Source organism: Stenella coeruleoalba (assembly GCF_951394435.1).
Source record: "Stenella coeruleoalba genome assembly, chromosome: 19".
In the NCBI taxonomy this organism is placed as follows: Eukaryota; Metazoa; Chordata; class Mammalia; order Artiodactyla; family Delphinidae; genus Stenella; species Stenella coeruleoalba.
This window is the reverse complement of record NC_137165.1, coordinates 32,552,177-32,574,475: the sequence shown is the minus strand read 5'-3', so window position 1 is coordinate 32,574,475 and position 22,299 is coordinate 32,552,177. Positions and strand designations below refer to the sequence as shown.

Below are 22,299 nucleotides of genomic sequence, written 5' to 3'. Positions count from 1 at the left end.
TAACAGATTCACTTTGCTGTACACCTGAAACTAACACAACATTATAAATTATACCCTAGTAAAAATTAAAGAAAAAAAAGAATACCAGAATCCCATCTTAGACCACAACCATCCCCCACCTTCCAGGTCTGGAGAGAGAACTACACACAGGAGACAGTGGCAGAAGAAAAATAACACCTGAATTTTAGCTAGGCTTACACTTTCTGATAAGGTGGTCTGAGGTCACATACCTAGAACTGGAGGCTTACAGGGCCCTTTTTCAGGGGCCAAATTAGAAATATCTAACCACTAGGACAGCTAGGATGCTGCCTAATCAAAATGGACACTGGCTGAACCAGGCCACACCTTCACAGTGTAACTACAACCTAGCTGTTCCCTCTCTCTAAGCCTGAGCGCATGCCTGGGTTGGATTGTCACTCGGTCCCATGGGGACAAAGGGAGAAAAACCCGGAGCGATCCTTCTCTTGCGTATGATCCAACACATCATGCATGACCCTATCTGCTGGGGGAAATGGCCTGGTCAGTGTCTTGGAATCTAACCAGCCAGACTAGTCACTCCTCTCGTGGAGGTAGGGGAACACCACGGGTGACCCCTTACATATTATCTCATTTAATCCTCACAGTAACTCTGAAAGGTAGATATTTTTCTTGCCATATTACCCATGAGAAAGTTAAATATTAGAGAGGTTGAGTAATTTGTTTGAGGTCACATAATTAGTATTAGGAATGACATGGGTGGGCTGGGGGAGGTCAGTAAGAAGAGGTGAGTTTTGAGTATGGTGCAATGTGAAATCACTCACATTGTCATCTCAGTTTCTTGTTCAAGTGAAATGAACATCCTGTACCGTTAAAGACACCCAAGGAAACGGGGCCCAAAGTCACCCTTTTTTGTGGCTTAATTATGGAACAGGTGGGAGGAAGGCATCTCTCTCTACTTCAGCAGAGAAGTGGCTGCACACCGGCTGTGGTTAATGATATGAGTCAGTGAATAGCCACTCAGAAATGCATGTGAGATTTTGTCTCCCCCCATATCCTTGAGAGATTCAGAAGGGACCTGTGGTTCCAATGACCTTCTTGTGGAGGCTGCTCCTGTCCATATTATCCAATTGTAGTGTCAAACTAGAGTGGTCTGGAGAGATGTGTGTTACACAAACATTACATCTCTGACAGAAAACTCTATATTTGTTCCACCCCCACATTCTCCATTCAAGTTCCCAGAAGTTTGCAATTATCCTCAAAAGACGTTTCCAAACAAGGCTTACTCAGCTTTGGTTTTCAGTAGGATGAGATTATTTTGTTTTGATTTTTTTTTTCCCCATTTCTTTTAACTTGGTTGACCATTCTAGGCTGGTGTATAAAAGCTGGTCATGAACCACACACCCATTCCCGATCACCTTTCACCTGCTTGTTCTTTCTCTCCTCATCCTGGATTCTTGGCCCTACATGCCAGTTTGATGTCGGCATCTCCCTCTTTCTTTGTGTCAATCCCATTTCTTTCTTCGCGGGACTCCACTTTCTCCTCTAGGCCACATGGACTTTGACCTCTTGCCCAGTTTTCAGTTGTTCTAACTCCTCTGGCTTGGTATCCTATATTGACTTAGCTGACATTCTTTCATACTAAGCCCTGGTATTGTGGAATTCCACCTGCCAACTGCAGCTGGGTGGCATCTATTTTCCAAGCCCTTTGCCTTGGAAAGAAAACTACCTGACAAAAACAATGGCAGAGGAGAGGGAAGAGTTGCTTTTAACTCGCACTTGCTGGCACTGCCAGCCAAATTTCTGCTTGCCGCTGCACCCCCTTTCCTGCTGGATCCAAGAGATTTAGGAAGGATAAAAAAATATCCTTGGTTACAACAACTTTGGAAAACTGTTTCGCAGTATCTGCTAAAATCGAACACGTGTGTATACTTTTACCAAACAATTCTACTCCTAGATATATACCCAACAGAAATGCATACATATGTTCACCAAAAGATATGTACAAGAATGCTCATAGCAGGATTATTCATAATAGCTAAAAACTGGAAACAATCCAAATGTCCAACAGCAGTAGAATGAATAAAGAGTTCATTCAATATATATTCATATAATATTCTATATAACAATGAAAAAGAACAGACTACTGCTATGCCCAACAATGTGGATGACTCTTACAGATACAATGTTGACCCAAAAAAGCCACAAACAAAAGAATACATGATATATATTCCATTTATGTGAACTTCTAAAACAGAAGAAACTGATCGATGCTGTTAGAAGTCAGAAAAGTGGTTACCATATGGGGAGTGGTAATCAGGTGGGGATATGAGAGGACTGGATGCTGATAATGTTTTGTTTCTTAATCTGTGTACTGATTAAACTAGTGTGTCCATTTTGCAAAAATTCATCCAGCTGTACACTTAAGATTCATGTATTTTCCTATATATGGTATATGTGAATAAAGTGAACGACAGAAAGAAAAATTTCCTTGCCTTGTCTTGAAAATGTCATTATAAAGGACACTCAAGGTTAGTGGCTCAGTAAATGGGTTTTCTGGTATTCTTATTTGTCATTCTGGAAAACCTAGCAATTCCTATTAACCTAAAAAGCCTATAGATTCCTCTGCTGTAATGGAAACATTCCCCCCAACCTCCAAGTGAACATCATAATATTTAGCAGGACATGGTCAGTGGTATGACACACAGCCAACACTCTACAGGTTCCCAGGTGGAATGGAAGGAACAACACTAGCTTTGAGAAGGATTCAGGGGGGTGTTCTGGGATGAGTTAACCAGGTTGGCTGGATAAGACAGCCTGCAGGCTGCAGAGCATGGGGCCATAGCAAATCTGGACACTGTCAAGGGTTGAAGCTGGAATAGAGGACCAAGAAGATTATCTTAGATTATCTTATCTTAGTGAATTATCTGACCTAGCCAAAGAAACAGGCAGAGCAGCAGAGGGTAGGTACAGGAAGACAGGATAGAAATGGAGACCATCAGGACAGAGAAAGTGGATTTGGTAGAAAATGGAGCATGGGAGTGAGCAGCCGCAGGCTGGCCATAGAGCCTTTACAGTCCTAGCGGATTGGGAAAGAACTGTGAAAGGGCTGAGCTGTTTTAGATAAAAATGCTGTACTCTTTCCACTGTTCTACCCAGCCTCCCTTTCTGGGCTCTTTGTGTGGGTGACATTCCTCACTCACTTCCTACGTCCAAACTCTCCTTCTAGCTTCTAGGATTTTGGTTCCTTGAACATTTCTCAGCTCTGCTGGCTTCTATGATTTGGGCATCTCTCACTGCCTTGGGTGAGAAATTCCACACATTAGCCAACAACCTCCTGACCCCTCCCAGGTCAACCATACTCCTCTCCTTCAGTCACCATTACCCTAATAGGGGGTGCAGGAGATCCTTGATAGAAGGAACCAAACAAGCCTATTGTCTCAGAACTCAAAATCATTTTTTGCTGCTGGAGCCACCATATACTGTCTCTTATTCTGTCCCTGTTCTAGTTTGGTCCCTTTCAGACTGTGTTATTGTACTTGGCAAATCCATGCAAGTTGACGTGGGAGTCTTATAACAAAGTCCACTAATGTCTGTTTCCATGCTGGGAATTCCTCTAGGCTATAGTCCTTTCTGTCCCCTTTGCTTCTACTTATTCATTGCCTCCCCTTGTTTTCCTACCCATATTGGCTCCATACCTTGGCACCACTCTAGGATACTGAGGGGACCAGGCACCGTATCCTGGTCCCTCTAGGATGCTACCCTACTTGGCCACCTTTGTTCCATTTTATCCTATCAGGAGAGGGTAATCAAAATTCCCTTTGTTTCTATGGTAGTTTTTGCTGCTTACCTGGCTATTTGATATTCTCTTTCCTAAAATGTTGCAAACTAGGATCTGAACCAACAGCAGCAATAATGGGTAGTGGAAATCTGCATTTTGGAAACTGGTAAAATGGGATGGAATTCCTGAATCTGTCTATCACCTGCTAGTGAGGAGACTTTGGACATGTTACATGACCTTTTTAAGCCCCAGTTTCATTATTTGTAAAACAGTGATCTAGTCTTGGAGAGTTGTTGGGAAGATTAAGGAATATTATGTGAGACTTATGTGAACTACTTACTAAATGCTTGTTATTATTATTGGAAGATTTGTTATGAGAACAGTTATTATCCACCTTCCCAGTTACTGAATAGTGTTAAGAAGTTCAGCTGATCTGAAAAATAAAATGCATTTGCTGTGAAGCACACAAATGAATCCCTCTCTATGAGCATCTACCAAGAGAAGAATACACAACAAGCTCTGCAAAGAAGCACATTCTGAGGTGCAGAAGAATGCAATTCAAGGATAAAAATTAAGCACCAAAATCACATTATGCATTAAAAAACACAAATAGTAAGAAAATGATAGAATCAAGAAAAAGTCACTGTCCTAAGACATTGCTGATCTCAATGAATGGCTGTTGACTGTGGAAGGGCCTAAGGGAAGTTGGCTCCAAAGTACTCTATGCTCAGTCTACCTATATAGAATTCTAGAGAGAAATAGTGTTCAGGTTGAATGTGGCAGCAGGCTGAGGGTATGAGAGAACAAGGCAGCAACAAGAAATGCAAGGGTGGGCTTCCCTGGTGGCGCAGTGGTTGAGAGTCCGCCTGCCGATGCAGGGGACGTGGGTTCGTGCCCCGGTCCGGGAAGATCCCACATGCCGCGGAGCGGCTGGGCCCGTGAGCCATGGCCGCTGAGCCTGCGCGTCCGGAGCCTGTGCTCCGCAACGGGAGAGGCAACAACAGTGTGAGGCCCGCGTACCGCAAAAAAAAAAAAAAAAAAGAAAGAAATGCAAAGGTTTGAGCAGCAATAAGAAACAGGCCAATTAATCGACAGAAATCAAGAGTGAGTAAATAAATATCAGAGGGCAGAGCAAGATAGGATGACCAAAGTACATGCAAACAATTTGCAGGGAGGAGAGCTGTTGATCAGTCAAACAGCTGGCGTCAGAGAGGGTCACAGGAAATGTGGAAGAGGCAGAGTTGAAGGGAGAACATACAGTACCCAGATCCAGCAGAGAAGGACTCTCAATACAGAAGCAACGCGCTCTCTTAGCCTCAGCAGCCATTATAGTCCTTTCACCCCGGTGAGAATGCATCTGTAGTGAGCCTGGTCTGTACTCTTACTGGTGATAAGTCACTGTATGATTAGGAGTGGGGGTGAGACTTGACAAAGTTCTCTGGAAAAGTATTTCAGTGCTGTCTTCACTGACTTTGGAGGCAGGTTTATCTGAGTGTCATTGATGGAAAGAAACTCGATTGAATCATGAATCTGATCAGTAAATCCCCATGGGCAGTCCTCAGGACCACAGCGTTCCTGGTTAATAAAATGGCAGGATTATCCACAGTGTCTTTCTAAGGAAAATATTTAATGTGTCTAGTAGTTTTTCTGGTTTTACACCTCAGTGGAGAAATAGAGAGTATTGCCCTAGAAATATGTTTTCCTTTCAGATATGCAATGCCAAGTACATCTTTAAAGAGTCCAAAAATGTCGATCTTAAAGCCCCTGAAGGAATCTTCTGTCTGGTGGTGTATCGATTTTTATATAGATGAGCTAAGTTCCACAGAAAATTTGGGAGGCCAAGTGACATAGTGAAAGTGCATGGGTTTTAGTGTCTGACTAATCTAGTTTGAATTTCAGCTTTACCACTTAACAGCTATGTGACTTTGCACAAATTATTTAACCACTCTGAGTCTCAGTTTCCCCAACTATAAAATGGAGATAATAAAACATAAAAGAATTTGTAACTACAGTGTGTAACTGCAGAATAATTGCTCCTCAAAAATGTCCATGTCCTAATCCCTGTAACCTGCAAGTATGTTGAATATGTTACCTTACTTGGCAAATGGATTTTGCAGATGTGATTAAGGTTAACACCTTGAGAAGGGAAGATTATTCTGGACTATCTAGGTGGGCCCAAGATAATCACATGAGTCCTTAAAAGCAGCAAACCTTTTCCAGGTGAGGTCAATCAGAGGGAGATGTGACTCTGGAGGGTCAGAGAGAGATGATGGAAAGAGGACTTGACTCACCATTACTGGCTTTGAAAATGGAAGAAGGGTACCATGAGCCAAGGAATGCAGGCATCCTGTAGAAGCTGGAAAAGCCTAGGAAGCAGATTTTTCCCTAGAGCCTCCAGAAAGGAATGAAGCCCTGATGATATCTTGATTTTAGTCCAGTGGGGCCCATGTTGAACTTCAAAACTTCAGAGCTGTAAGATAATAAATTTCTGTTGTTTAAGCCACTAAAGGTGTGGTAATTTGTTCTAGCAGCAATAGAAACCAATATATACAGGCACCAAAAATGGCTCAGGACCATGGGGATAATTGATGGCATGGCTGTCTAATTAACCACCTGATGACTCATAATAATCAAGCAGTAATTATTGATGATATGATGAAAATGATCTTCATAACTCATAAATATTATTCCAAAATAATACTTATTTTTTTCCTTCTAATCTTCCATTTTAAAATGCAGATGTGGCCAAGCAAATCTGGCTACCCTAGCTCAAGAATGATAAGAGAGTTTTCTTAAAATGTGGAGTAAAAAAATAAGATATGGATGGCAGGAGTTGTAGACTGAGCCTCAGCTCCACTCTGAATTCAAGCATGTCAGGACACTTCCATATGGGCTGGCCACAGAAAGGGATAATGTGCTTCAAATAATTGGATTCCTTGGAGCTCATGTATTATCCTCAGGCTGCCCAAAGCTGAGACCCCCCAACAAATGGCAATTCACTCAAGTTACCTTTACTGAATGGTTTATTATAAAGATACATATTTATGGAAACCCAGGGAAGGATGAGCAATCAGGGTAAGGAAGAACAGGATAGGAGAGTGGCTATGGATTCCAGGCAGTTCCAAGACCTCAGCCACAGATTTTGTGAATCTTTACTTTTAAGTGACTCAGCTACTCCCTGTGTGTCGCCACACTCTCCACTCACTACCTTCTGGCTTTCTTACCATCTACTCTGTGTCTTTTCTGCATAATAGGCTCTGCTTACTCAGAACTTAGGTTACTCATAACTTGACTTAGTCAAAGCTTTGACTCATTCAAGTTTCCTCCTGACTTCCCCAACTTCTCTTTTTTTTTTTTTTTTTTTTGCTGTACGTGTACCTCTCACTGTCGTGGCCTCTCCCGCTGCGGAGCACAGGCTCCGGACACTCAGGCTCAGTGGCCATGGCCCACGGGCCCAGCCGCTCCGCGGCATGTGGGATCCTCCCGGACCAGGGCACGAACCCACGTCCCCTGCATCAGCAGGCAGACTCTCAACCACTGCGCCACCAGGGAAGCCCCCCGCCCCCAACTTCTCTTAATCCTACCGCCTTTCAGCTTTATTTATGCATTTATTCATTAATTTGAAAAATACCTATTGACCACTTACTATGTGCCCCCATGCAGCTTATTGTTTGGTCAGAAACAGAGACATTCATCACATAATCACAAAAGTGCTTCAGGTGTATTCTAATTACCTCAGTTTCTTTGTTCAAACCAGGCGTTGGGATCAGTTGCTGGAAACTCTGTGGACCAACTGGCTGCCTTCAGGAGCAGCAGCAATAGGTTGTCATATTTATTACTACGACACTCCCCTTTCCCCAGACAGAGCTGATCAGACTAAGGGCTGGCATTTGACCAAGGACAATTAATACAGTGGCTGGCCAGGAAACTGCAGTTTGACTCAAACTATTAATAATAAGCTTCCCATAGAAGGAAGAAATCATAGTGTAGCAGACAGTATGTAGAATTAACATATTTACCACTGGGGAATAAGCTTACACTCCAGAGCAGTAATCTAAATGTGGAAGGATGTCATCCATAGGGAGCTTTCTCATTCATGAGATAGAAAGTTAGAAGGCACTTATCTGATTCAGCGACTCTGAGAAGGAAGCAGGGCAGAGAGCAGGAGTGGTCTTGAACATAACATAAGGCAGAGTTCATCACTCAAATCATGGCCAGAGTGAGGTGTAGGGAAACTCTGCCATGTTCCTTGCTGGAAGGTATCATAGCCTTAGGTAGGGATAAATCGGTGATAGTTTGCATGAGGTGTGCTTCTTAGGGCTGGCTGGAAGATGTGGCAAGAGCAAGAGGCCTTTGGATTCTCTGAGACAGTCCTTAGTCTGAGCCTAAGTGCCAAAGCTTTCAACATAGTGCTGGTTTTTATGCCAGACTTATGTCATCGTGTTTACTTTAGGCAGTTCTCAATGAAGTACTTTATTTTATTTTTTGTTTGTTTGGCCGTGCTGCATGGCTTGCGGGATCTCAGTTCCCCAACCACGGAGATCGAATCTGTGCCTCCTGCAGTGGAAGCACGGAGTCCTAACCACTGGACCGCCAGGGAATTCCCTCAATAAAGTGTTTTAGACAAGCCATGGTATGCAAAGGCATCACGGCCACAACTAAAGCATATGACCCTGAGTTCCCCTGTAGGATCCCATAGATAGGAGTTTATGTGGAGAAATTCAGATCGAGGGGCAGCTCCCTACCTTGTTGATTGTGGTTGGCAACAAAGTTGGCATGGCTCAATTGGCTACAGGTGCTATGCTGTGTTAGTGGTGTGGCTGGAAAGGAGGTAAACCCAGGAATACTGAATAGTAAGAGCATTCTCTAGAAGGCAGATTGACTAAAGGGCTGGTGGTTCCTTGGAGTTTGTGTATTTTGGTTTTTGGAATAGGATTTCGGCACATTTGTTCTGCTGTCTGAAGACAGGCTTGATTTTGAAATAAAAACACACAGAGGACTAAAGTTTCTCTGGGACCATCTGGTATTGTGTCCCAAAACTGACTTAGAGAGAAGTATTTGATGTTGGTCCATAATTACTTGAGGTTATGGTGGTTCATGCAGAGACCCTAGTCACGGTCCTGGAATACGGAAGCAGGAATCCAGGAACTGTAGCTCTGCCAGGAGCAGAACAATGACCAACCAATAGGCTATATTAGCATTCACTGTGAAAGCCCAGGGGTTGAGGAGAGACAGTCATGCAGAGTACTCAGTGTTTGGAAGACCTCTGGCTACCAGAAACCACGGGCATCCCCCACTCCAAATCTGTACTCCCCTTCAGAGGCCATCTGGTTCAGCTTTCTTGTGTTACTGGTGTAAATACTGAGGCCCAGAAAAGCCAAATAACCTTGTCTACTTCAGTTAATGGTTGAAACTCATGCGATGACCCCCTCTTTTAAACAAGGTCTGGTGGAGAATCATCACAGTCAGAGCTGAAAAGCAGGCAATGAAATGTCTTTCGTATGAGCGTCATATTTACATGCATACTGAGAATCTGTGTTCAGTGGTTTCTTAGCAAGTAGTAACAGTGTTGATAAAGTTGTCCTAGATCCTCATCTAATCATCAAGGGACATCATTCAATCATCAAGTAGGGCAAGCCAGAAATCTCAGTGGTCCTTGGTCCCCAACCCATATCCAATCCAATACCAAGTCTTGTCAATACCATCTTCTATCCATTTCTCTCCTTTTTCCTTTTTCTTTTTTTAAAAATTTATTTATTTATTTTTTGGCTGCAGTGGGTCTTCGTTGCAGTATGCAGGCTTCTCATTGCAGTGGCTTCTCTTGTTGCAGATCACAGGCTCTAGGCGCGTGGGCTTCAGTAGTTGTGGCTCACAGGCTCTAGAACTCAGGCTCAGTAGTTGTGGCACATGGGCTTAGTAGCTCCGTGGTACATGGGATCTTCCTGGACCAGGGATCAAACCCATGTCCCCTGCATGGGCAGGCGGATTCTTAACCACTGCGCTACCAGGGAAGTCCCTCTCCTTTTTCTCTATAACCACTCTAGTCCGAGCTACCATCTTCTCTTGTCTGGACTTCTGAGACAGCTTTCTAATGGTTTGCCCACATTTCCTCTGCCTCCAATCTACTTTCCTCACAGCAGCCAGTGGTCTTCTCCCTTCCCCTTATTTATTTTTTATTAATTAGTAGATTTTATTTCTTAGAGCAGTTTTAGGTTTACAAAAATCGAGCACATAGAGTTCCCTTATACCTCCTCTCTACTCTACTCCCAGTTTCCTCTATTATTAATATCTCGTATTCGTGTGGTACATTTGCTACAGTTGATGAACCAATGTTAATATACTATTATTATTAATTAAAGCCCATCTTCATATTGGGGTTCACACTTTGTATTATACAGTTCAATGGATTTTGACAAATGCATATTGTCATGTATTCACCATTACAGTGTCATTCAGAACAGTTTCACTGCCCTAAAAAAGGCCCTGGGGCGCGAGCCGCGGCTAACATCGCGGACCCTAGAGACGGGCATGAGACGCTAAGGCTGCTGCTGCCGCCACCAAGAAGCCTGTGTGCGAGCACAGGTCACTATCCACACCTCCCTTCCGGGGAGCCTGTGCAGCCCGCCACTGCCAGGGTCCCGGGATCCAGGGACAACTCCCCCGGGAGAACACACGGCGTGCCTCAGGCTGGTGCAATGTCACACTGGCCTCTGCCGCCGCAGGCTCGCCCCGCATCCGCACCCCTCCCTCCCCCCGGCCTGAGTGAGCCAGAGCCCCCGAAGCAGCAGCTCCTTTAACCCCGTCCTGTCTGAGCGAAGAACAGACGTCCTCTGGAGACCTACACGCAGAGGCAGGGCCAAATCCAAAGCTGAACCCCACGAGCAGTGCGTACAAAGAAGAGAAAGGGAAATCTCTCCCAGCAGCCTCAGAAGCAGCGGATTAAATCTCCACAATCAACTTGATGTACCCTGCATCTGTGGAATACCTGAATAGACAACGAATCATCCCAAATTGAGGAGGTGGACTTTGAGAGCAAGATTTATTATTTTTTCCACTTTTCCTCTTTTTGTGAGTGTGTATGTGTATGCTTCTGTGTGAGATTTTGTCTGTATAGCTTTGCTTTCACCATTTGACCTAGGGTTCTACCTGTCCGTTTTTTTTCCTTAAAAAAATTTTTTTTCTTAATAATTATTTTTTATTTTAATAACTCTATTTTATTTTATTTTATCCTCTCTCTCTCTCTCTCTCTCTCTCTCTCTCTCTCTCTCTCTCTCTCTCTCTCCCCCTCTCTCTTTCTTTCTTTCTACTTTTTCTCCCTTTTATTCTGAGCCCTGTGGATGAAAGGCTCTTGGTGCTGCAGCCAGGAGTCAGTGCTGTGTCTCTGAGGTGGGAGAGCCAACTTCAGGGCACTGGTCCACAAGAGACTTCCCAGTTCCACATAATATCAAATGGCAAAAATCTCCCAGAGATCTCCATCTCAACACCAGCACCCAGCTTCACTCAACGACCAGCAAGCTATATTGCTGGACACCCTATGCCAAACAACTAGCAAGACAGGAACACAACCCCACCCATTAGCACAGAGGCTGCCTAAAATCATAATAAGTTCACAGACAGCCCAAAACACACCACCAGATGTGGACCTGCCCACCAGAAATACAAGATCCAGCCTCATCCACCAGAACACAGGCACTAGTCCCCTCCACCAGGAAGCCTACACAACCCACTGAACCAACTTTAGCCACTGGGGACAGACACCAAAAACAACGGGAACTACGAACATGCAGCCTGCAAAAAGGAGACTCCAAACACAGTAAGATAAGCAAAATTAGAAGACAGAGAAACACACAACAGATGAAGGAGCAAGATAAAAACCCACAAGACCTAACAAATGAAGAGGAAATAGGCAGTCTACCTGAAACAGAATTCAGAATAATGATAGTAAAGATGATCCAAAATCTTGGAAATAGAAAGGAGAAAACACAAGAAACGTTTAACAAGGACCTAGAAGAACTAAAGATGAAACAAGCAACGATGAACAACACAATAAATGAAATTAAAAATATTCTAGATGGGATGAACAGCAGAATAACTGAGGCAGAAGAACGGATAAGTGACCTGGAAGATAAAATAGTGGAAATAACTACTGCAGAGCAGAATAAAGAAAAAAGAATGAAAAGAACTGAGGACAGTCTCAGAGACCTCTGGGACAACATTAAATGCACCAACATTTGAATTATAGGGGTTCCAGAAGAAGAAGAGAAAAAGAAAGGGACTGAGAAAATATTTGAAGAGATTATAGTTGAAAACTTCCCTAATATGGGAAAGGAAATAGTTAATCAAGTCCAGGAAGTGCAGAGAGTCCCATACAGGATAAATCCAAGGAGAAACACACCAAGACACATATTAATCAAACTGTCAAAAATTAAATACAAAGAAAACATATTAAAAGCAGCAAGGGAAAGACAACAAATAACACACAAGGGAATCCCCATAAGGTTAACAGCTGATCTTTCAGCAGAAACCCTACAAGCCAGAAGGGAGTGGCAGGACATATTTAAAGTGATGAAGGAGAAAAACCTACAAACAAGATTACTCTAAACAGCAAGGATCTCATTCAGATTTGATGGAGAGATTAAAACCTTTACAGACGAGCAAAAGCTAAGAGAGTTCAGCACCACCAAACCAGCTTTACAAAAAATGCTAAAGGATCTTCTCTAGGCAAGAAACACAAGAGAAGGAAAAGACCTATAATAACAAACCCAAACAATTAATAAAATGGGAATAGGAACATACATATCGATAATTACCTTAAATGTAAATGGATTAAATGCTCCCACCAAAAGACACAGACTGGCTGAATGGATACAAAAACAAGACCCATATATATGCTGTCTACAAGAGACCCACTTCAGACCTAGAGACACATACAGACTGAAAGTGAGGGGGTGGAAAAAGATATTCCATGCAAATGGAAACCAAAAGAAAGCTGGAGTAGCAATTCTCATATCAGACAAAATAGACTTTAAAATAAAGACCATTACAAGACACAGAGAAGGACACTATATAATGATCAAGGGATTGATCCAAGAAGAAGATATAACAATTGTAAATATTTATGCACCCAACATAGGAGCACCTCAATACATAAGGCAAGTACTAACAACCATAAAAGGGGAAATCGACAGTAACACATTCATAGTAGGGGACTTTAACACCCCACTTTCACCCATGGACAGATCATCCAAAATGAAACTAAATAAGGAAACACAAACTTTAAATGATACATTAAACAAGATGGACTTAATTGATATTTATAGGACATTCCATCCAAAAACAACAGAATACATATTCTTCTCAAGTGCTCATGGAACATTCTCCAGGATAGATCATATCTTGGGTCACAAATCAAGTCTTGGTAAATTTAAGAAAATTGAAATCGTATCAAGTATCTTTTCTGACCACAATGCTATGAGACTAGATATCAATTACAGGAAAAGATCTGTAAAGAATACAAACACATGGAGGCTAAGCAATATACTACTTAATAGCCAAGAGATCACTGAAGAAATCAAGGAGGAAATTTTAAAATACCTAGAAACAAATGACAATGGAGACACGACGACGCAAAATCTATGGGATGCAGCAAAAGCAGTTCTAAGAGGGAAGTTTACAGCAATACAATCCTACCTTAAGAAACAAGAAACATCTCAAATAAACAACCTAACCTTACACCTAAAGCAATTAGAGAAAGAAGAACACAAAAACCCCAAAGTTAGCAGTAGGAAAGAAATCATAAAGATCAGATCAGAAATAAATGAAAAAGAAATGAAGGAAAGGATAGCAAAGATCAATAAAACTAAAAGCTGGTTCTTTGAGAAGATAAACAAAATTGATAAACCATTAGCTACTCTCATCAAGAAAAAAAGGAAGAAGACTCAAATCAATAGATTCAGAAATGAAAAAGGAGAAGTAACAACTGACACTGGCGAAATACAAAAGATCATGAGAGATTACTACAAGCAACTCTATGCCAATAAAATGGACAACATGGAAGAAATGGACAAATTCTTAGAAATGCACAACCTGCCAAGACTGAATCAGGAAGAAATAGAAAATATGAACAGACCAATCACAAGCACTGAAATTGAAACTGTGATTAAAAATCTTCCAGCAGGGCTTCCCTGGTGGCGCAGTGGTGAGAGTCCACCTGTCAATGCAGGGGACACGGGTTCGTGCCCCAGTCTGGGAAGACCCAACATGCCGCGGAGCAGCTAGGCCCACGAGCCATGGCCGCTGAGCCTGCACATCCAGAGCCTGTGCTCCGCAATGGGAGAAGCCACAACAGTGAGAGGCTTGCGTACCGCAAAAAAAAAAAAAAAAAAAAAAAACTTTCAACAAACAAAAGCCCAGGAACAGATGGATTCACAGGCGAATTCTATCAAACATTTAGAGAAGAGCTAATACCTATCCTTCTCAAACTCTTCCAAAATATAGCAGAGGGAGGAACACTCCCAAACTCATTCTATGAGGCCACCATCACCCTGATACCAAAACCAGACAAGGATGTCACAAAGAAAGAAAACTACAGGCCAATATCACTGATGAACATAGATGCAAAAATCCTCAACAAAATACTAGCAAACAGAATCCAACAGCACATTAAAAGGATCATACACCATGATCAAGTGGGGTTTATTCCAGGAATGCAAGGACTCTTCAATATATGCAAATCAATCAACGTGATACACCATATTAACAAATTGAAGGAGAAAAACCATATGATCATCTCAATAGATGCAGAGAAAGCTTTCAACAAAATTCAACACCCATTTATGATAAAAACCCTGCAGAAAGTAGGCAGAGAGGGAACTTTCCTCAACATAACAAAGGCAATATATGACAAACCCACGGCCAACATCGTCCTCAATGGTGAAAAACTGAAAGCATTTCCACTAAGATCAGGAACAAGACAAGGTTGCTCATTCTTACCACTCTTATTCAACCTAGTTTTGGAAGTTTTAGCCACAGCAATCAGAGAAGAAAAGGAAATAAAAGGAATCCAAATCGGAAAAGAAGAAGTAAAGCTGTCACTGTTTGCAGATGACATGATACTCTACATAGAGAATCCGAAAGATGCTACCAGAAAACTACTAGAGCTAATCAATGAATTTGGTAAAGTAGCAGGATACAAAATTAATGCACAGAAATCTCTTGCATTCCTATACACTAATGATGAAAAATCTGAAAGTGAAATTAAGAAAACACTCCCATTTACCATTGCTACAAAAAGAATAAAATATCTAGGAATAAACCTACCTAAGGAGACAAAAGACCTGTATGCAGAAAATTATAAGACGCTGATGAAAGAAATTAAAGATGATATAAATAGATGGAGATATACCACGTTCTTGGATTGGAGAATCAACATTGTGTAAATGACTCTACTGTCCAAAGCAATCTACAGATTCAATGCAATCCCTATCAAACTACCACTGGCATTTTTCACAGAACTAGAACAAAAAATTTCACAATTTGTATGGAAACACAAAAGACCCCGAATAGCCAAAGCAATCTTGAGAACGAAAAACGGAGCTGGAGGAATCAGGCTCCCTGACTTCAGACTATACTACAAAGCTACAGTAATCAAGACAGTATGGTACTGGCACAAAAACAGAAATATAGATCAATGGAACAGGATAGAAAGCCCAGAGATAAACCCACGCACATATGGTCACCTTATCTTTGATAAAGGAGGCAGGAATGTACAGTGGAGAAAGGACAGCCTCTTCAATAAGTGGTGCTGGGAAATCTGGACAGGTACATGTAAAAGTATGAGATTAGATCACTCCCTAACACCATACACAAAAATAAGCTCAAAATGGATTAAAGACCTAAATGTAAGGCCAGAAACTATCAAACTCTTAGAGGAAAACATAGGCAGAACACTCTATGACATAAATCACAGCAAGATCCTTTTTGACCCACCTCCTAGAGAAATGGAAATAAAAACAAAAATAAACAAGTGGGACTTAATGAAACTCCAAAGCTTTTACACAGCAAAGGAAACCATAAACAAGACCAAAAGACAATCCTCAGAATGGGAGAAAATATTTGCAATGAAGCAACTGACAAAGGATTAATCTCCAAAATTTACAAGCAGCTCATGCAACTCAATAACAAAAAAACAAAAAACCCAATCCAAAAATGGGCAGAAGACCTAAATAGACATTTCTCCAAAGAAGATATACAGACTGCCAACAAACACATGAAAGAATGCTCAACATCATTAATCATTAGAGAATTGTAAATCAACACTACAATGAGATATCATCTCACACCAGTCAGAATGGCCATCATCAAAAAATCTAGAAACAATAAATGCTGTAGAGGGTGTGGAGAAAAGGGAACACTCTTGCATTGCTGGTGGGAATGTGAATTGGTACAGCCACTATGGAGAACAGTATGGAGGTTCCTTAAAAAACTACAAATAGAGCTACCATATGACCCAGCAATCCCACTACTGGGCATATACCCTGAGAAAACCATAATTCAGAAAGAGTCATGTACCACAATGTTCATTGTAGCTCTATTTACAATAGCCAGGAGATGGAAACAACCTAAGTGTCCATCATCGGATGAATGGATAAAGAAGATGTGGCACATATATACAATGGAATATTACTCAGCCATAAAAAGAAACGAAATTGAGCTATTTATAATGAGGTGGGTGGACCTAGAGTCTGTCATACAGAGTGAAATAAGTCAGAAAGAGAAAGACAAATACCGTATGCTAACACATATATATGGAATTTAAGAAAAAAAACTGTCATGAAGAACCTAGGGGCAAGACAGGAATAAAGATACAGACCTACTAGAGAATGGACTTGAGGATATGGGGAGGGGGAAGAGTAAGCTGTAACAAAGCGAGAGAGTGGCATGGACATATATACACTACCAAACGTAAAATAGCTAGCTAGTGGGAAGCAGCCGCATAGCACAGGGAGATCAGCTTGGTGCTTTGTGACCGCCTAGAGGGGTGGGATAGGGAGGGTGGGAAGGAGGGAGACGCAAGAGGGAAGAGATATGGGAACATATGTATATGTATAACTGATTCACTTTGTTATAAAGCAGAAACTAACACACCATTGTGAAGCAATTATACTCCAATAAAGATGTTAAAAAAAAAAAAAGGCCCTGGGCTCCACCTATTCATCCCTTGACAATGGTCTTTTCAAAGTGCAGATCTTACCCTATCACTCCCCTCACTCAGCTTCCCCTGGTTCCACTCTCTTTCTAGTTTTCTGTCTCCAATCATATAGGTCTTTTTGTTTCATTTCCTCAAACTACACTCCATGCTGCCTCAGAGTTTTTTTTGTTTGTTTGTTTGTTTGTTTGTTTATTTTGCGGTACATGGGCCTCTCACTGTTGTGGCCTCTCCCGTTGCGGAACACAGGCTCCGGATGCACAGGCTCTGCGGCCATGGCTCACGGGCCCAGCCGCTCCGCGGCATGTGGGATCTTCCCAGACCGGGGCACGAACCCGTGTCCCCTGCATCGGCAGGCGGACTCTCAACCACTATGCCACCAGGGAAGCCCTGCCTCAGAGTTTTGCTCATGCTGTTTCTTCCTGAAAGTCTCCTTTCTACCTCCTGGCTCCACCCCCAGGTCTTATCATGGTTTGTAATTATGTTCTGTGGTTATTGGATTGGCCTCCTTATTGACTCTGAGCTCCTCACTGGCAAAGTTGTGCCACTGTAGCCACAGTACCTGGCACATAGTAGGTATGTAATAAATATTTGTTGAATAGTATTAATGAGTAAATTAATAAATGAACAGAGTTTCACCTGATTGTGTAGAGCTTGGGACGAATAGTGAAGGTTTGTAATGACTGCCAGGGATGAAAGGGCAAGTAAAATGAGAAACAAGTAAAAAGCTTTATCCAATAAGCTGAACACATACTGAAAATCTGTAGAGGCCTCAATCCATCAGATTGTGTCAGAGAGAGCTGGACAGGTAGGCATAGTGATAGAGAGTTTACATTTTCCATGGTGAAACTGTACCGGTGGTGACAAAGTACAGGGTGTGGTCACAGGAGTACACTGAAGTAGACTGGGAAGTGAAGACACTGAGTTTGAAAGGTCAAGGAACTAAGAAGCTAGGACACTGAGTGGGTGTTGCACAAAGTCAGCAAAATCCCTCTCCCCACAGGATGAAGAAATGAGCCAGGCGTTTAACAAAATATGAGGGTGTAACCAGGTTGGTAGATGACAGGAGAGAAGGTGGCTAGTGGAATGGCACGGATCTCAGTGGGGCAGGTTTTTCATACTAGAATAGAGGAGAAACTGCTCAATTTCTAGCTTCAGGAGCTAGAAGAATGTTGCTAGTGCCTCTCTCTACGTGGGGCAGGGAGGAATAAATAGCTTCTACTTGAAAGGACTGCAGGGGAAGTGGTAACCTCAGGGGAAAGCCAGGTTTCAGTTCAGGCTAGAAGGTGGTGGGAGATTACCTAGGTCTCTAGTTGCATGTAACAGAAATCACCTCTAGCTATCTGTGGCCAGTAGGGAGTAGAGGGTTGGGGGAGGAACCATTATGGGTGAGGGGAGGTGCTATGAGGTGTTTGTGAGCTGTGGAGGTACTCCAGATTTTGTCTACTAGAGTTAGTTCTGTGAAGAAGTTGAAGAAGTAGGAGAAATTGTTCACCAACAGACAGGAGTTCTAAGGACACAAATAAATGTCTGGTGGGGTAAAGAGAAGCAGAAATAGAGAAGTATGGGGATTACAGCGGTTTATGGAGTCCAAATGGTGGTGTCAGGAAGGTGGTATCTAGAATAGTAGCTAAAGGAGGACCTGTAAGCACAAGGTGACGGTTGTCCCACCTGTCCAGTGCCTGAACTCCAGTTTCATTCCAGATCTCTGTCTGCTCCTGATTCATCTTTACCCACTGAATTTGAATTTCTGAGCTCCGCCATCTCATCTCCTTCCTTTGGCCCAGAACATCTCTTAGATCCTCACTGTGCCACCAAACCCTCTACTCCCTCCCTAAGAAGCTTCATTCTGGATTATTTCTTAAACTAACACCTGGTGTACGGGTTTGATGCTGACCCAGCCTGCCTCCTGAGCCCCGTGAAGCCCCCTTTTATCTTTTAACTTACCATATTATATTGTAACTATTTTTATATGTCCTCTCCTCTTCTAATCAAGGTTTCTTCAGAACAGGGCCATTTTTGTTGTTGTTGTTGTTCTTGTTTATATTTCTCCCCTCTAATGCTTGTGACCTAGACAGGGATGAATTTGTTGGATGAATGACTGAATGAATGATTGAGTGAGTGAATGGACTTTTATCTATTATTGCCCTGTTCCTGCAGCCTAGAAATGTTGAACTCAGAGAGGTGGTCTCTCTGATGAGACTTTTTCCATTTTTGCCCACCCTTTCCTATGATTACTGATTTCCTGGCCTTGATTCCATGCTTGTCAGACATAGACCAACTGCCGGGCTAGACAAATCCGGCTCATGAGACACCCTGTCCTGATTCTTCCCGGACTGCCTTCCCTGCCTCCTTCTAGAATATGGGTCTGACACATACTGACTGTTTTCTCCATTTCCTAAAATTGATACCTCTACAACATGGGCTGAGTCCCCATCCCCAAACACTTGGATTAGCGCCAGGATGGGATGAGACCAGGGACAGGCCATAAGGGCTTCAACTATATAGTTCATACTTTGTTTCTGAAGATGGAGACATAAGCATTCATTATTCTTTATGCCTTTTTGTAATTCTGAAAAGTTTCCATTTAAAAATTTAGGATTAAAGGTACAGTTAGCCCTCGGTATTTGTGGGGGAACTGGTTTCAGGACCCTTTGCAGATATCAAAGTCCATGGATGCTCAAATCCCATAGTTAGTCCTCTGCATCCTTGGATGCAGAACTCATCAATATGGAGGGCCGACTGTACTAAGCTTTTAACTTAGTGGAACGCCTGCAGGTGGATCTGGGGATAGAGCCCCTGAGGGACTCTTGAGGCTACGAGGAATTCAATCAAAACATTCAGCAGAGAGAGGACAGAGGGGCAGAGGAGGGCTTCTGGGCTCAGAGCCAATATCTTAGACTACAGGCTGCAAGTTCATTTTGACTATGAAAGCCTTATGAATCTATTGTGTTTACCAGTGAAAAGCCTCAAAATAGGCCATTCCCAGCTTATTAGTTTATTTGTTGGGTTGTTGTCTGGAACTGGGAACTAGTTTTCCTATAGAAACAATATTACAAATTGTGTCTCTGCCCCAAGGCAAGCCCACAAAAGCTTACAGAACCCTAATGTACCTAAATATTGTACTAAGAATACTAAAGACCCTGACCACTATTTATAACGGTATTACTGTGGGAAAGTGCATTTAGAGTTTTAGTACCAGTAACACATATTCCTCAGCCCTGGGAGTCCTCTGGACTCTTGACCTTATTCCCACAGTGCTGATTCTTATCAGAATGGCCCCATATGTGGTGGAGGGCAGATTAGTTGCTTTCTGTTGCTACAGGATTCAAGCTGGAGTTCCAAGTAATTTATCTCCACTGAAACAATCCCAACCCCCACCATGTATCCTGGCCCATGATAAGTTTAGCCTCCCCAGCACAATATGGAGCCTCTTATTTGTACATGCCTTGCATGCCCTACCACAAGCTGACACTTAAACTCTGTCACATTAAGGACCTCACTTGCACATATCTGGGACATCAGCGGACACAACCAGGAGTCCTCATTTCATGAGAGAACTGGCGTAGGAGACTTTGGGACTAATACCACCCCTGAAACACTGGGAGGGAGGATAAGCCTAGGAATACCTTTGAAGAGTGGATAGCATGATCAAGAAGAGAATTCACCATGATGTTGGTTAGAATAAGATGAAACACACTTCAGGTTAGGATACTGATGACTTTGGCAGGGAGAAGTATTCCTGAGTGTGACACAGAGGAGCGCACTCACATATTCCCACTTGGGGAGCTCACTTGGAGAACTGAAAACTTTAGGATCCATATGGTATTTTCGGGGCCTAAAAACAGAACTGTCATTTCTCTGTAGGCAAAATGTCTTGCCTGTTGGCTATAAAAGTTGTAATTGTAGGAAACCTTTTCATTACATCCAAAGTCCCAGCCACAGTGGTGGAGGACAATGACATGTGCTGGTCCTGGTGACCAGGAGAAGTGGTGAGGATTCAAATTTGACCCTAGGAGAGCTGCAGAAGCCACTGAAGGAGAACAAGCCCTGGGGCATTCAGGATTAGAGCAACTGTGGACAATTGGGGCTTGGAGCCCTTGTACCACACAAGGCTTATTTTGGAACAGTACTCTGATTGGGAAACTACCTTGCCCCCAGTGTGTATAGTCTTGGTGGGACTAAATCAAACTGCCTTGTTATCCCATAATCAAGGAGCTAGGCCAACAGGCTCTCCTGAGATGTGAATCTTTTTTTTTTTTTAATATTTTTAAATTTTTGGCTGTGTTGGGTCTTCGTAGCTGCGCGCAGGCTTTCTCTAGTTGCGAGAATTGGGGGCTACTCTTCGTTGTGGTGCCCGGGCTTCTCATTGCGGTGGCTTCTCTTGTTGCAGAGCATGGGCTCTAGGCACTGGGCTTCAGTAGTTGCGGTGCGTGGGCTCAGTAGTTGTGGCTTGTGGGCTCTAGAGCGCAGGCTCAGTAGTTGTGGCACGCGGGCTTAGTTGCTCCTTGGCACGTGGGATCTTCCCGGACCAGGGCTCGAACCCATGTCCCCTGCATTGGCAGGCAGATTCTTCAGTGCACCACCAGGGAAGCCCCTGAGATATGAATCTTGAATGATGTGACCTAGACACTGAATATCTGGTTGGCACCCATTGTCCCACAGCTGTGCCCTTAGACTCTCGAGGACTTCCTGCCGTCCAAACCTCTAGAGATATCCTGGTTCCTGTCCTTCTCTAGGAAGATTCCCCAACTTTCCCATTATCCTTCTAAAACATTTATTTTCTACTCAAATTTTCCAGTCTGTTTCTGTTGTGTACAATTGAGGAACTCTAACTAATATAGACCCTAACTGCAGAACGTTGATCAATCAGGACAAATCTGCTACTACAATTTGTAAAGCAACTCAAAGCATAAATCTACCGAGGACATAGTTATACCATGTCATCCCCACATACAAAAATAATAATTCATGGGACTTCCCTGGGGTCCAGTGGCTAGGACTCCATGCTCCCAATGTGGGGTCCCGGGTTCCATCCTTGGTCAGGGAACTAGATCCCACATGCTGCAACTCAGCGTTCACATGCCGCAATGCAGATCCTGCATGCCTCAACTAAGACCCGGCACAGCCAAATAAATAATAAATATTAAAAAAAAAAAAACTAAAAAAAAAAAGATAATTCATGTCATTGAGAAGTAATGGGCTCCACTTTTACCTCAGAAGGCCAAGGTGGGTGGATAGAGGGAAGTTTAACATAAACATTGCCCTGGGAGCAGGCTATCAATTACTAGCCCTGCACTATGCTCTATATCATGATAACATAATAATTACAATG

The 22,299-nt window shown here is 42.7% G+C and overlaps 1 protein-coding gene across 2 annotated transcripts in view; it reads right to left on the bottom strand.

Annotated features, from left to right (window-relative positions):
* The window catches only part of MED13 (mediator complex subunit 13), a 246,604-nt gene that overhangs the window by 127,343 nt on the left and 96,962 nt on the right, over window positions 1-22,299 (bottom strand). Inside the window, exon 3 of one of the 2 annotated variants that reach the window (XM_079905383.1) lies at window positions 6,049-6,227. In XM_079905383.1, the coding sequence (XP_079761509.1) occupies window positions 6,049-6,051 (3 nt within the window). In that variant the 5' untranslated portion in view covers window positions 6,052-6,227. Of the gene's footprint in view, window positions 1-6,048; window positions 6,401-22,299 lie in introns of those variants that run through there. The other variant, XM_079905384.1, reaches the window with a different exon arrangement.